General features: G+C 41.1%; 1 protein-coding gene across 2 annotated transcripts in view; it reads left to right on the top strand.

The window, feature by feature from the left end:
- Nucleotides 1–4,818: 4,818 nt before the first annotated feature.
- Nucleotides 4,819–16,156, top strand: part of GRAMD4 (GRAM domain containing 4) — a 58,375-nt gene continuing 47,037 nt past the window's right edge. The window contains exons 1-2 of one of the 2 annotated variants that reach the window (XM_009289014.2): nt 4,819–5,025; nt 14,420–14,540. In XM_009289014.2, the coding sequence (XP_009287289.1) occupies nt 4,864–5,025; nt 14,420–14,540 (283 nt within the window). In that variant the 5' untranslated portion in view covers nt 4,819–4,863. The remainder of the gene's footprint in view (nt 5,026–14,419; nt 14,541–16,156) is intronic. The other variant, XM_009289015.2, reaches the window with a different exon arrangement.

Genomic DNA, 16,156 nt, shown 5'->3' with positions numbered 1-16,156 from the left:
TGTCCATAGGAGCAAGCCCCATAACCGATACCCCTCCAGACTATGCTGGCAGGCTGGCTCGTCATTCCCCAGCAGCTGGTTGTCTCCTTGCTGAAGCCTCTCTGCAAACGTAGGCAGAAAAAGCTGTGCTAGATCTCCTTATGATTTTTATGTGAAAGTTTGGGAAAACTTGATTTTTCTCTACTTAGCATAAGTTTGGAATGTGTGTGTATGCTGGTTTGGGGTTTTGGGTCTTGATATATTCGCTTAAACTGGACGTCTGACAGTTATTTGAGAGTTAATCGAGGGTTCTCATGTTAGGTCCAAATAAAGTAATCTCAGGCCCTCTGTAAAAGGAATAAAACCTCAGCCTTCAGGGATTTGCTTTAGCAACTAGATATTAATGGCAATTAAAAAAAACACCTTTGAAGATTATTTTAGTTTAGGTTGTTTTTTGTTTTTTTTTTAAAGTGTGGAAAATATAGACCTTTTTCACTAATCAAGCTCTGTATACATAAACTGTTGCCTAGTTTTTTACTAGATGGTTTGGGACTTCAATATAATTTTTACAGGCTGCTGTTTAATCTTGCTGGTTTGACCTCTGCTACTGCAACAAGAGAAATAAAAGCCACCTTCTTAAAAACCTGGGTGCCTGAATTGCCTTGTTTGTAAGTATGTTAATGTAAGATATCCTTACTATATTACGACAGAGGGCCTGCTAGTATTATTAGATCTGGCTGAGATGCAACGAAGTTGGACCTAAATCAGTCTTGCAGAGTCGGTGTCTGCCTTACTGTGCTCTGCAGCACTTTCTGTTACAGCGTTGAATGTAGGAAGGATCTCCTGTTGCTTACATTAATGGTGGGGTGTTTGTATGCAGAAATAAACTTGATTGGGGAGGTTGGATTTGATTTTTATTTTGCTCAAGTTAGTAATTTGCAAGCATGATACCAGTCTTAATTCTTATTTATAGCTTGTTTGTTGTATGGTAGTGAGAACAATTATTGTCACATGTATGACAGTGTTGGGAAATGAATGTGTTTACAATGCATGGAGTTAAAATAGTTGTATTTTTATTATAATTTCATAATATTTGTTTATGGTTAGTTTGAAAGCAGAAGGAGATGAGGGTCTACATTCACGCTCTAAGCTCTGCATGTGCAAAACTGCATGTTGGTTTTGGTGTTGCTGGTATGGGGAGTTACTAGAAACAGCCTGAAACTTAGAGCCGAACCAGCTGAGGACAGGATGTGGATGGGTAGTTGGGAGAGGGTGAGGGGATGAAGGGTGATGATGGTGAAGCAAGTGTTTTTGGTATTTAGTTACTGTATTTTACAGTAAAGCTAATTCTAGGTCAGATTCTGGTCCTGCGTTTTACAAAAGCTTCCTCTAGCTTATCTAAATTTGACCCAAGCCACTTGGAATACAAAGTCTCTGAGAAGCTTTTTTTCTAGTGTGCCTGAAACTGCTGAAATGTCACCGTATTTATTGATCTTCATCTAAAAAAAAAAAGTTGCTAGTTGCAATGCTGACATAAAAAGCCTGTCTTAGATCATGCATTTGGCTGGAGGCCAGATAATGGGTTTCTATAGGAGCTTGTTGGCAAGCTTAGGTTTTTGCTTAGGTTAATCTAATGTAACTGTAAGTAATCTGGGAGTCTGGTACACTCAAAACAATTTTTAGACAAAATGATCTCATTTTTTAAATTATAAGTGAGCAGATATTTTTATATAACAGCTTCTTGTACTTAAAGCACTTAGAAAATGCCTAGGAACATGATTCTTTACTATTTTCTCTTTTAATGGTCAACCTACTGAATAATACTTTAAAACTATTGAGGCTGATGACATCTCTTTCTGCTAGCCTCTGTTACAGAATTTAAGCTGACAGTGTTCAGTGGAGTGATCTGTTAGTGCTTTAAAGAAAGGTTTGCATTTTTAAAAGACCAGGTGGTAATACACGTAAGGGTAGGTACATCAGTTTTACTAGTAAAAAAAATACCGTAAATGGTTTATGGGTACATCTGTTGGCCAGGTTATTCTGTGACTAGGGCTGAAATGCATGAACCATCCTAGGAGGAGGCTGGAGTTTAGGACTTTGTGTTCCCAAACGGTGTCCAACCCAGGCAGTTACACCACTGGGCCTTTTCACCAGTCTCATGGGTCTTTCATTCTTCGTTGCCTGAAGGCAAAAGCTTGAAAAGAAGGGTTGGAGATTGCTCTGTCTCAAGATGTTTTTGTTGCCTCTCACTTCTTTTGTGTGATAAGTGAATGTGAATCCACTCTAAGAGGAAAACTGAATTCAGACCTTGAAACGTCCATTGAAGTGCTGCATATGCCAGGCTATAAAAAGAGGTCCAGATCCAGCCCTGGTCTCTGGGGAGCGGTGGATAAATGTGGCTTTAACAGGAGAACGCTGAGGACTCCTGATCCCACCCAGGACAGCAGTGCTCATCTGCAGCCTCTAGTTAACTGTTCCATCTGTAAGAGGGATGGAGAAGGCTTGGGGTGCATGCTTGTCCTCCATTGGTGTGGGCTGATGAGTGCCAACCAGAAAAGGTATAGGACTCTACCATCCTTATTATTTCTTCGTATAGCTGTATCATTAACAGTGACAGCATGGATGACGAACAAATGGGGTTTGGTTTACAACTGCTTTGCTGTAGGACTGACTTACATGGTATGTAAAACTGGTTGAACGTAGATGGAGATCTTTGAGATGGGAGGGAGCGTGATACAATTGTGCTGGTGCTTATCAGAGGTTTAAACTTCCCTGATAGCATTTGTTCTCTAGTTGCTATTAATAGTAGGGCCTAGAGATATTTCTGGATGTGATAGCTGACAAGTTTCTTCATCAAATAGTCAATGAATGAGCAAGAAGTGGTTCTATTTTAAACTTAGCTTTGACAAGTAATAGAACTTCAAAGAAAAGCTGTTCATAGAAAATAACCTTGGTGTGAGTTACCGCAAGTGGTTCTCTTTAAATGAAATATTAAACACAGGGCTGCAACTTTAAGCATCTCTGATAAAGGAAGAGTTTTGTGGTTTTTTTTTTTTTTCTTTTGCCAGCTGCAGTATAAGGGATTTGTATTAGTTTCAAACTTCTGTGTTTAGGTGAAGGGTGCTAATAAACCTTGGCAGAGGTGCAAACTAAGGCAGATTTTGAAGGGAATGATCTGGTTTGAACTTGGTGTGAATAGTCACTGCCAAAGTGTTAGGGTAAGCGGAGAATCTGCAGGGAAAGACAAAGAGCTCTGTTGAAAAGAGGTTTGTGTTAGGAGGTGAGAATTGCCTCAAGTGCAAAGGATGTGGGAGCTAGTAGCAAAAGGCTCTTCTTTCTTGCTCTCTTTATTTATACCTGAAGTGATGCATGTCTAGATCTGGCTTTTGCTTTTTCATCTCACACCAGTGCCTGGGATGATGTGCCATGAAGCTAAGCATGTTTTTTAATGAAGAGGAGGGCAATGTTAACCATGGGGAAAAAAGGATAGTAACAGGAACAAGTGCCTCAAAATAATTTTTTACCGCTGCAAAAGTCCATTTGGGAGAGCGTTGTGGCACTCTCCAAATGGAACGCTCTGAGCTGAGGGAACAGAGTTTGTAGGAGAGAAAATTGTGTCTGGTTTGTTATAAACTGCCAGCGTGGTAGCTTGCCGGAGTGGCAGGATCAAGGAACTAGCTTTTGTTTGTTTTGAGGGAGTTTGTGTTTTTTTTTTTTTTTTTTTTTTTTTTTTTTTTTTTTAAAAGATGGAGCTTGGGACCTTTTGGTACAGAGTGTGATACGTGTAGAGCATTGAATTGGAGCGATTCGGCAGGTCTCTTAAAGCAGAAATAATACAGTGCAGTGTCTTGGAAAGCTACCATTACAATGAGTTTACATACGTTAATTAAGCTTTCTTCTGTTGTCTTTTAAAAAGCAAAATGCTTCTCCCAGTACGATTTATGATTTATAATTTAAGTATTGCTCATGTCAAATACTGTCTCTGGAAGTGAAATGGTCTGGGCATTTCTCATTCCTCCAGATGCCGTGGCACCTGCACGTTCTGCAAAAATACTGGCTGTGCTGTTCCTCTTACAGTAAAGTTTTGGTCATGCTAGTTTTTTTTAAAAAAAAGTGAAATCATCACTAATACAGTGATTCTCCTTTGCATCTCAAAGGGAGTAATAGAAATCTAGCAAAGGGTATACAAGATTGTCAGTAGTGGTAATTTTAAGGATCTTGGCACTGCATTTGAATGTGGGTTATGGTTGATTTCAACAATCTCTAGTTTTTGGTGGGATATTCTGCATGGATCTGTCTGGTGGCTTTCTTCAGTAAACCCTTGGTACTTTCTGTTTTCTTAGCCTGAAGCAGTAGGGAGATACGATAGCCTTGCTGCTCTTTTGCTCCAGTTTTTCTGGAAATTTAAAGATTGGTTATGAAGCTTAGTGGATTTTCATGTCTTTTATTAGAAGTGTCAGCAAGTTGAAGAATGTGGACTTCCAGCTAAACTTTTTTGTTTGTTTGAAGTAACCTGTTAGGAACTGACTTCCTAATCTTTCTCTGGAGTGCAGGTTGTTAGCTTGTGCCCATTCTGACTTGCTTTAAAAATAGGTGTGAGAAAGAGGCCATAATAGTGTGGGAAGATGGTAAATCATCAACTACTGAAAAACAAACCATGCATCTGTTAACACTGTGGAAAAAAATGCCTGTTAAAAAGCTAAGCTGCAGCATGTTTTTCCTCCAGTGGCAGGAAGGCTCTTGAAAGATAGTTAGAAGTAGTTAGTGATTAGAATGCGTGTATTTAGGTTTATTGCAAGCTTTCTAAAGTACTCTTGATGTCTTGTTTCTTACAGAGACTCCAACCGTCATGTTAAGGTAAAGCAGAAAAGTGCAGTGCTGAACATGCTAAAGAAGTTGGACAAAATAAGGTTCAGAGGACACAAGAGAGACGAGTTCCTTGATTTAGCAGAGTCTCCAAATGCTTCAGACACTGAATGTGGAGATGAAATCCCAGTGAAAATACCTCGAACATCAACTCGAGACAATGAAGAGCTGAGAGACCCTGTAAGTACTTGATTTAAGTATCATTATATTATGTTATATAGTTGTCAGGCAGAAAAATAACAGAAATTAATAATTCTTTGTCCCTATATTTTGGATTTAACACTTGAAGATTTGTGGACTAGGAAGTAAGCTTCAAGTAATAGGTTTCCATTTTGTGGAAAGATCGAATAAATTTCTTAGTACTAGCGTTCCTTGTCCCTACTATTGATTTTAGATGTTGTGGGTTGACAGGTTTGTTAACCTTGGATGTGCTTCTGAATGCTGTCTGTTTTTTATTTATTTTGTTGAATTACTAACGAACAGATCTGAAGGAAAGACTTCTTTTCAGTCTGAGAAGCTCAGTTCTGCTCAAATGGCGCTGGCCAGGACTGTAGGGGTAAGACTTCTGGTGGCTTCATTGGAGTTAGAGGGTCACACTACCTTGTTCTTCACTGCAGTGTTGTATCCAATAATGCTTCCATGCTATAGAGCTGGTTTCAAACCTATGCAGGAGGTGAGCAAACTTTTTGGTGCTTTAAGCAGAAGCACTCAAACAGACCTACCCTTTTAAAAGACACTGTTTCAGGAAAACTTAAATATTGGTTAAAAAAAAAAATCCTGCTTTAACTGTTAAAAAATGGCTGTGGATCCTTGAGCTTGGAGTGCTACAATCTAAATTAAAATTTGTCCATTTAACTGTATTCTAGAATGTGACTTGGAAGTCAGAATTTGTACCACCCTATTTGGAAACTCACCATGCAATTTTTATCCCCAAAATGTGGTCAGGCTGTTGTCTGAAAGCTCATTTCTAGAAGCTCAGGGCTTGCTTACCTCAAGTGTTAAACTAAAAGACTTCAAACTGTATACGCTTAAGCATCTCCTTTAGGGTTGGCAGCTTGTATCCTGTTCTGTAGCTATTAGGTTTTTTAAATTTGAGTGGGCTTGTATGGTATCACATACAATCCTGCTTATATGGAGCTCTTTTGCCAGATTTTTTTTTCCTGTGGTCATGGAACAAACAAGTGGTAATAACAGAGTATCTTTCAGTCACAAAAAAGTCTATTGTATGCAAATCCTCAAGCTCCTCAGACAAGGAAGGTCTGTTGAATGCTTTCCTTTGCTCTTATTCTACTGAAGACATCTGTCATTTGTTAAGATGTATGTATTGTGTATACTGGGACTAATCTGTGCTGCTGCCCTTCCAACATGGTATTTTCTGAGTTTTTTGTAGGTAAATACTGGCTTATTTTCATTAAACTTAAGGCATTATATTTATGTGTGGAGAGCAGGGAATACCCTTTGTATCTAATCAGAAGGATCTGGATGGCAGAGCTAGAGGCTACAGACAGATCTGTCTTAAATCCTAGATACTATTTTCTGTATTTCTTCAGGAGGATAGTAGCTCCAGGTTGGTATGGCTGAGTGAATAGTGAGGTAAACCTACAGTTTTGACTAGTTATAAAGCTTTACGGCTACACAGTTGCAGTGACAGTCTCTGTTTTCTCAAATTGTTGAGCTCTGTGTGCTGAAAAGGTAATTTGAAGAGAAACACTTTGTTTTCTGGCTGATTACATACTGTTAAGTAGGCTGCTGTGATTTAAGTCCTTGGGATAGAGTTGAGTATAGTTCTTTAAAAACAGGGAGAAAGGGAGAGAGTAAGGCAGCAACAGCATCAGACTTGTTGTTTTGCCCTGCTCCTGATGTTAGGGAGCTCCAAACCCAGTGTGATCCTGGAACAGCATAGGAGCAGCAGCTGTGTTACAGTTAGGAGCAAAATAAGCAAACTTGTATGAGGAAGGAGGTCTGACGCATAAGGGATAAATTTCAGATGGGAAGTTTAGGGGATTAGCACTTGGCCCTCACAGACATCTGCCCACTAAGCGCTGCTGCCCATCCATGAAATGAAGGGAGAAGAAATAATCCCCTGTGCTGCAGAGGTGCCGGGAGTGAAGAAAGTAATGCTTCTGTATTTAAGTCAATATTAAAATGGTGGCTGAGATCGTGTGAACAGGGTGATTCTGAATTATGTCTCTGTTTCTTATTGAGATCACGATTGAATTGTGCCTGAATTACTTTTAATTCAGTGACTAAAACTCAAATCTTAAATTGCTTATACAGGCTCTGTAAGCAACTTAGTGTTATACTTTTATTACACTGATCATGAGAAGACCAAATCTTGTTGGTTTCTTCCTGTTTAATACCTTTGGGGAACTGTTGAAACCATACAAAAGTCAATGCAAGTCTTATGCAGCCTAACTCCAATTTATGCACGTCTTTTCAGATAGATGTGAGCTGTACTGTGCTTCCACTTCTGTTGCTTCACTGTTTCTGTTAAAATCTGAGTACAGAACTGATGGGCTTGAAAGAGCAAGATTGGTGTCTTGGAACCAATCCATGAGTGTAGGCATGCAAAATTTGAGTCCTGGTCCCCTTATCTGCATCTTCAATATGTAGATGTCTCTGACTCCACTGTCAGCCATTCCCTTGACAAAGGCTTCATCTCTGCCCCACTCTACTTCTTTTTCTCCCTGCCCCCCCCCCCCCCCGGCTGGGTGTTTCTTTTTCCCCCTCCCCCCCCCCCCCCCAGTCTGGTGTATTAATCATTATGGAGCCATTAAAGAAAGATCCCTGTCTATTAGAACAGTACAGCACAGTCATATGAATGAAAGGCCCTTCTGTACTGTGCCTCAAGGGTACGTAGTACAAATGTGCACATTAGGTGCCTCTTCTTTATGTATGTGTCTGAACTTGACAAGCATATGCAAAAACTTGCCACAAATGGAGGTTTTAGAGTAAAAAGCCTTGTCATAAAAGCTTGTGATTGCAGAGCCCTGACCGTCTGCAAAGAGGAGCATCCTCTGTTGCACACCTCCAACAAGTGAAGTGAACGTTCAGTCCCAGGCCACGGATACAGCAGTGGGACTTGGTCCCAACACTGAAACACAGAAAGGATGGCCAGATGAGGTCACTTACGTTCTTTATCTTAAAACTGAGCTTTACCTATTTAGTTCAATAATAAACATCCTAACTCATGTTTTGGGTAAAGCACACAGCTAGCTCCTGGTAGGAGAGCCCTGAGGTTGGAAGGATTTGTTATTTTCCTTTGAATTCTCTTCAGTGGTTTCTGAGACTTTTTGTTCAAAGGGTGTCTTACTCTTAATTTGAGCTAGTTTGGTCTTAACTTACAGGCTGGCTGTTTGCTTGCGTGGGTACTTTTCCCCCTCCCATTTAAGTGCCCTGACTACAAGGTATGTCTTGGATAGTAGGTACTTTCTTAGGTCTCTGTGGGTACTTGGACACTGTGATCAGATCATTGCCAAGGCAGCCGTGTTGGTTAACAAATTAACTCTTTGCTAAGCATCTTTTTCAGTTCCTGAATGGCTTCCCAGATTTCTTCCTCCCTTCCCTCTTTACCATAGGTGGTTGGCTGTTTTTTTAAAGCAAGGACATTCAGCACTATATACAGCACTGTTATTTCTGCATTGTTTTGTAAAAACACCACAATCATGAAATAGGTAGAGGGGGTAACCTGGTCCATTCCTATTTCCTATTAGTGAATGTATGAGCATTTGTCTCGTTGTGACATTGGAAATTCAGGTAATGTTGCTTGTTTGGTAATTAAAGTCCCCTTTATTCAGTGCCATCATGGTTTCCTATTCTGTAGATGCAACATGGGTTCCTTCCTGCTAGATCACAATTCTGCACCTAAAACAGCTTTAAAACATTGCTCCAGCAACTTGATTTGCTAAGATGCAAGTGTTCAGGGATGGGGACTGTGCCCTGAAAATCATAGATCGCCCTTGTATTTGCCAGTTCTGGCTTGATTTGCCATATTTTAACTTATGTCTCGTCATTTTGTGCTGTAGATGAATTTATGTACTCTTAATGTGACAAATGTCCCATTTTTATAAAAGGGAGAAAACATTCAGTACTACGTACAGGTATATGAATGAACTCAGTGCAGAGGAGGATCACGTCTCCTTCGGCAGAGGAGGGGAAAGAACAAATTTGTGTTTAAACCCATGGAGGTTCTGCACTAACCTGGCAGTGAGCACTGCAAATTGAAGCGCTCTCGTACCTGGCATATTGTACTGAAAGCAGTCTAATCTACTTATGCAAGTTCCCCGCCAGTGTGCTAGGATTAAATCTGAATTATTGTGGTACAGAAAACATTAATTTAATTGCTGTTCCAGTACAGTTTGGCTTTTCCTGTAACATGTTGATTAAAACCTTAAACACTTCTGTATCGGTCACCTCATTTACAATGATTGGAAGGTATAAAGCATGATGCTTGGAAGGTATAAAGCATGATGCAGACATTACAGTTAAGATATTAAAGTCTCTAAACCTGGCTAGCACTAGATTTTTTTTAAGTTTATGTAAAATATAGCTGTGTTTTAGGAGCTTGCCAATATGGGTATGCTTCCCAGAATTGCTACTAGGGATTCACACAGATGCTTTCGTTCTCGAGCGGTGTTGCTGAGTTTTCCCTTTCCTTACAGCAGGTAAATGTAGCAGCCGTGGGGAACCTTTTCGTAATTTGAAGTAAGAAAATGCACATGAAGTGTCAGTTGAGAAACTCGGGAGACTATGACTCTCTAGACAAGCTCTGTAGTTTGTTGTATTACTGAAGAATCATAGAAATGTTTAATGTTTACAGGGATGGGGCATCTACTACCTCTCTGGGCAACCTGTTCCAGTGTTTCACCCTCAGCGTAAAAAATTTCTTCCTTATATCTAGTCTGAATCTACCCTCCTTTTATTTTAAAACCATTACCCCTTGTCCTATTGCTACAGGCCCTACCTGACTTTTTTTTCCCCCTTTGCTGCTCAAATGAATGCAAGTTAAAATTTTGTATTTTAAACTACCTCTTTCCTGTGTTGTGTCCTGGCCACTGCCGGGCTGTGAGGAGTGACTTGGGTGGATGGTTATGCCCCTGGGCTTAGCACGCCGTGTCCTCGCTGCTCCCCATCCTCCATGTTTGAGAACTGCTCCTCTCTAAGTTAATTAAAGACTTGGAAATGAGACCAGCATTTTATTAGATTTTCCTAGAGAAAAATCATCCGCATATGATGTTGTGCAAGTAAAATAAAAGGAGGGAGTTCTGTGTGATGCTGAAGATGTGCTGTGCTGCAGATGGAGAGGACAGATCCGCATCTGCTCGGTTAAGAAGTGACTTAGACATTTTCTGTGGCTGTACAGGGAAGGTGGCGTCAGTGCTCAGTGCACAAAACAAAATCCTAGGGCTTGCAGGATGAAGGGGGTTTGGAGAGGGAAGGGAGGGAAGGCAGAGAGCTCTCAGGTTGGGAGGTGCTGTTATGAAAAGCCTGAACTGCAGATGGCTTGAAAAACACATTTGTGGGTAGGTGTGGTTTTTCAGATCCGGAGCTGGATGTGGCTTGGAGCAGCAACTCTGAACTCTGATAGTGGGTTAGAGGCAATCTCTCATCAGAAATCTTCCTTTAACCCCTCTGGCTCTTGACTCTCCGTGCTCAACTCTGGCATTTTCCTGGCTTCCTAGGCACCGCCAAGCCTCGTGCGTGGTCTTTGCTAAGTAACAGTGATTTTTAAGAGGGCTCCTGTGTCAAATAGTGTCAAAGCTAGAGAGGCAGAAGGAGAAGCAGAAATCTGTGGAAGCCTTCAAGACTTTTACTGTGAGTCAGAAGCAAGAAGGGGCATCTGTAGTTAAGTGAAGTGTAGTTAATCCAGCCCGAGTCCCAGCACTAGCCTGCAGAGGAAGTGGAAGAAACATTACGCAGTTAATGCTGGAATTAATACAAGATAATTTTTTTGTTAACTTGTGAGTTGAGTCAGTTATGCTAACTTCAGACAGAGGTACTTTCTGAATTCAGAGGCAGGCAGTTGACCTCCAGCAAATGTATAGACTTTATTTCTTATATTTTTAGCCCATTAACACCTCTTGACACAACGAGGTGTGTTGGTGTGGGGAAGAATCTTCTGGGACAAAAGAAGTATCTGCTTAAATGTCTCCCATATCACTGGACATGCTCGGTTTTCTGAACGCTTCTAACTTGTATTCATTAATACATTATGATGTCACTAATTTTGGAAATTGCATGCTTTATTTTCCACCAAACTTGTATCACTGTATCTTACTATTCTGGTTAAACCATTTTATTATTACATGATAATTGCATGATTTTGCTCTTAGTATTCTTAGCAAGCAGCCTTATGTTTTAACTTAGTGGATGGGTTTTTATTTTTCTCTAACTCAAAAGGTGGTTGTAACCTTTTGGGGTTAGTTTAATGATGTGTACCTGCTGCGTCCAATGCCTTAGCAGATACACACATTTGGAAACTTTCAGAAAGAGTTCTGTTCACCCATATCACTCAGTCCTCAGTCCTAGGCATCTTTTGCTTTTTCCTGCTTCCTAAGAGGCACAGTCAAGGTATCCTGGGCTTTAATTAATGACTTAACATCTCTGAAGAAGCAAAAGTGGAGCTGGTTCTCTAGATGGATTTCTGAAATGGAGCTCATCTCTTAGTGAGATACCTTGAGTATCTTCAAGGAGGATGAAAACTTGAATATGCTTAGATATTTGCTAGCCCCTTTCTTCTTCCTCTCCTTCTTCACCTCAGTCTCTGTGTTCTTGTCCCCACCGCAGCACGTGGGGTTGGGAACCAGGGACTGGTTGGGCTGGTCTTGGGTTGAGGCCAGTTCGTCACACGTTGTCTCCTCTCTCCACGGGTCCACAGCTCCTGCCAGGAGCCTGCTCCAGCGTGGGCTTCCCATGGTATCACAGCCTCCTTCGGGCACATCCACCTGCTCTGGCGGGGGGTCCTCCATGGGCTGCAGGTGGATATCTGCTCCACCGTGGACCTCCATGTGCTGCAGGGGGACAGCCTGCCTCACCATGGTCTTCACCGCAGGGGGCAGGGGAATGTCTGTTCCGACGCCTGGAGCACCTCCTCCCCCTCCTTCTGCTTGGTGTCTGCAGAGTCGTTTCTCTCACATATTCTCACTCCTCTCTCTGGCTGCAATTGCTGTTGCACAGCAACTTTTCCCCTTCTTAAATATGTTATCCCAGAGGCGCTACCACCGTCGCTGATGGTCTTGGCCTTGGCCAGTGGCGGGTCTGTCTTCGAGCCATCTGGCATTGGCTGTATCGCACATGGGGGAAGCTTCTAGCAGCTTCTCACAGAAGCCACCCCCATGGCCCCCCTGCTACTAAAACCTTGCCATGCAAACCCAATACATGCACAGAGCCCGGGACCATTCCTGGTGAGCATAGCAGCTTGCTTTTTGACCTGTACGTGATTTTATTTATTTATCTATTTATTTATTTTTAAGCAGTGGCACTGTTTCTTTAGACAGCTCTGTTGAACTCCTGCATGCTAAGAGCAGAGATTGTCCCTTTGTACCAGATATGGACATACAATATAGAAAGCCATGCTTTAATGCCTGGGCAGCAATCTGTATTTTAATAACGCTTTCCTTTTGCCTGTCTGTAGAGCATGTTGTAAGGGTGCTGTTGTTTGACTTCAGCCACACCTTCTTCCTTGGGGCTCTCCAAGTGTCTGGGAAGTGATAACACTAAATCTTCTGGTGTAAATAAATATAACCTAGCTCTATAGATAAGAAATCAGCAGAGAGGTTAATTGCCATCCCATAGTCCTCTGAAAACAGACAGCTGTTACTCTTCAGCAGTGGCTGGAGTGGTTGCAAATGGCATGTCTTACTGCACCTCTCTGGCTAAAGGCAGGTGTGAACGGGAAATCTGGAGCATGGGGAGGAGGATGCTGTGGTGCAGCTCCCCGTGTGAGGACTGCCCTGGGATCTGTCTCTGCTATGGCATGGTTCATGCTGGCTCCAAAATGGGAAGCAGCACAGGGCTGCTGCTGAGCTAATGGCTTCTGATCCTCATCGGGGCCAGCAGCGTTGGCAGAGTGCTGTGTGGGTGTAACTGTGCTGCTTTCAGGACTGGAAATAGCATCTCTGCCTGGCACTGTATTGAGCAAGCCCAGGTGGGGAGTTGGTACCAGGTAAATGCCATGCAGTAAATGCCTACAGAGTGCTAATTTGCCTGTATAGACAAATTCTGAGGCTTAAACTCAGCATCTGTTCAGCTCAAGCAAGAAAGCAGATGTTTAATAGGTATCTCCACACTGTTTTATTTTAAAAGTGCAAATCATTCCCAACAGGGAAAGTACTTTGCTGTCTGTGAGCTGTCGGTACATCTTTCCTAAACCACAGAAAATGTCTTTTAATTAACTCTCTTGTAAATTAGTTGAATTTATATATATATATATATATGTAATTTAAGCTGTCATGGTTAAATGTATGCAAGCTGACTTTTGAAAGCAATACAGCTCCTGTATGTTTTCAGAGCTCAAACAAGGGGTAGGGGAATGGTTATGATAGGTAAATAAATCCCTTTTTGTCTTAAGATCATGTCTTAGGTGTAGGCTTCTGTAATCTAGCACCAGTTTTGAGTATAAGCTGTTGGAGAAGCTCCTATAATTCTCATTGGCAGACTTCTTGTACGTGGTGGGGACTGCACACAGTGCCTGAACAACCATTACCTGGGAGATGCCCTCACCCAGTCTTTCTCTTGCTGTCTGAAAATGTCCACTTTATGGGAGGAGGACAGTATCACTTGGCTTCTGCTGTGTGGGCTTGGGGTTTTTCTGTGCTCCCTTCGTGGAGGTGGCAGTTGTCACTGCTCTTCTTAACTAATCAAGTCGCTCTTTAATTCTTGTGTTCTGCAGTATTTCTAGTGCCGAGTTCATTTGAGGGGTGCTGGTAAATCAGTCGAGACACATAATCTCCTGACTCCCCCCTCTCCTGGCCTGCCAGGATGAGCTTCTGGGCCCCAACCACATCCTTCAGCAGTAACTGGGCAGTACTGGAGGTGGGAGAGCAGCGGTCCCCTGCACTGATCTTCCTTGCAGAGAGACCACGCTCTTCAGAATTACACATCCATAAATGGATATTAAAATATACAATACGTGTTTTCTAATAACTTGGTGAGTATCTGGAAAAGTATCACTTTTGCTAGCTTCACAATTTTATATGTAAAGTATGTTGCATTGACCATTCATTGAATGGGAAGAGGAGAGGGATAGTATAAATATGTCTTTTAAATCAGCAGAAGAAAGGCTAAATGATGATGCAGCAGAACTGGTAAGGGGGAGAAAAAAAATGTGTTTTCTGTAACTCCCTCAGGTCTGCAGAAGTGCATTTTGTAAACTCACCTGGGAGAGATGCTGTGTATTTGATTAGCTTTCACTCATTTTGGTAGTTTAATGCTGAATAAGTATGTATGCAGTGTTGTTGATAGTTGGACATTTCTCACGTGGCTGTTTCTCTACTGCCCCAGAAGTAAGTTGATGTATTTAAATGACAAAAAATATGTGCCTCTGAGCTGTCAGTGTGTTCTGGCTTTCTTATAGGCTGGTCCAGGGACCATCGTCATGGCTTCAGGAGTCCAGGATTTTAACAGAACGGAATCCGACAGACTGAATGAGATCAAAGGTCACCTGGAAATAGCCTTACTGGAAAAACACTTTTTACGTAAGTATAAAATTAATGCTCTGTGGAAAGGAATGGCTTAAGCCTGCTGAAATAAGGCTTCTCTAAACTGCAGAAGTTGGCATCAGAATTTTGAGGTGGGCTGATGCGCGGATAGCACGTGGACTGACACTTCTCTAGGAGGAACTTAAAAGCATTCCCAAGTTTTCTGGGTCACTTGGATATTTTTTTCCTCGTTGCATTCCTCAGAACATACCTCACTACATGACAAAAGCTGCTTAGTTGAAGTCTTGGTGTTGACATCTTCAGGTTATCTTAGAATTAACTCAGCCTTAACGTGGTTGCAATAGATGGTTTTTGTCTAGTAATAATTGTAAGAAGGAAGAGATTTCTGAAGGGGCGACCAATGCATTTCCTTGGCAACTGTTTCAACAAGTAATAAGTCTTAAAACACGTCTCTTAACAGTATATGAATTACTGGTAAGTGATACAAGAAATACAGATAAGAGTATCTGTAGATTTCAAGTGTTACTTGTTTGGTTTTGTGTGTGTGTGTATACGTATATATGAGACAAAATTGTCATTCATGGCTAGAGACACCCCTAAGACTTCTGGGGTTTTATCTCAGCAGATCTGAGCTGCTGACTTGTAAGACAGGATAGTTAAAACCGAAAAAATTGGAGACAAACATTCCTTTAACTTGGTAGAAATAGAGATCTCTGTAATAAATCAACAAGAATTCTTGCTCCGTTTCTTCCCAAAATGGTCATTTTAATGGATTATTTTTGAACTTCAAAATATGAGGGTTGTTTTTATGTGTTCGAAGCTTGTCGGGTATTTTCTAAGGAGTAGAAATAACAACAAGGCTATAGATTCTATTCAATTTCTAGATTATAATCTAACAACAAGACTTGTGTTTTATATTCAGCGTATTCTCAAGGATTTGGAGTTAATTTTCTGTGACTTTTTTATCATTTGGCAAGATTTCTTTGGTATTTTTTTCCTTGTGTGTGAGAAGGAGGCATGATAAAGGAGACTGGGCAACAATTTATAGCGACCTGCTATCAGCTTCCAGTGGTATCTGGAAGAGGTACCATGATTGGATAATCAAGCAAAAGCTGAAAGCTCTGTTTGACTTGCCGTGTTGGTTTCAGTGATTTATTTGAATTCTTATTTAACTGTGCAGTACAGAGTTACCATGTACTCCCTCCATCCTCAAAGACATATTGCTTAAGGTCCTGTTATCGAATTGTTTTTTAAACTAGATGGGACGTTTGTGATTTCCTGATGTAGTCTGATGTGTAACAGAAACAGTAGGACTTCCCAGAACCGATTTCTGGTTTGAACTAGGACATGCTTTTTGCTATAAAAACATGGTATGGTTCCCAAACACTTCCATAGCTCAGTCCTTAGTATGTGGTGACAGTAACTAACTGTTAGTTACTAGTTAGTTACTAGTGACAGTAACTAACTGGGGGGGAGAATCGGAAGAAATAAAGTAAGAAAACTCGTGGGTTGAGATAAGAACAGTTTAGTACTTGAAATAATACAATAATAATAATAAATTGTAATGGAAAGTAAAAAAACGAGCGAGAGAAAAAACAAAAAAAAAACCAGGGAAAGAAAAAAAACCGATGAAGCTGCTCACGACCCCAAGA

The sequence above is a fragment of the Aptenodytes forsteri genome, unplaced genomic scaffold (assembly GCF_000699145.1).
Source record: "Aptenodytes forsteri isolate BGI_AS27 unplaced genomic scaffold, ASM69914v1 Scaffold137, whole genome shotgun sequence".
Classification (NCBI taxonomy): Eukaryota; Metazoa; Chordata; class Aves; order Sphenisciformes; family Spheniscidae; genus Aptenodytes; species Aptenodytes forsteri.
The sequence above is the reverse complement of the archived record's forward strand: the minus strand, read 5'-3'. Positions and strand labels throughout refer to the sequence as shown.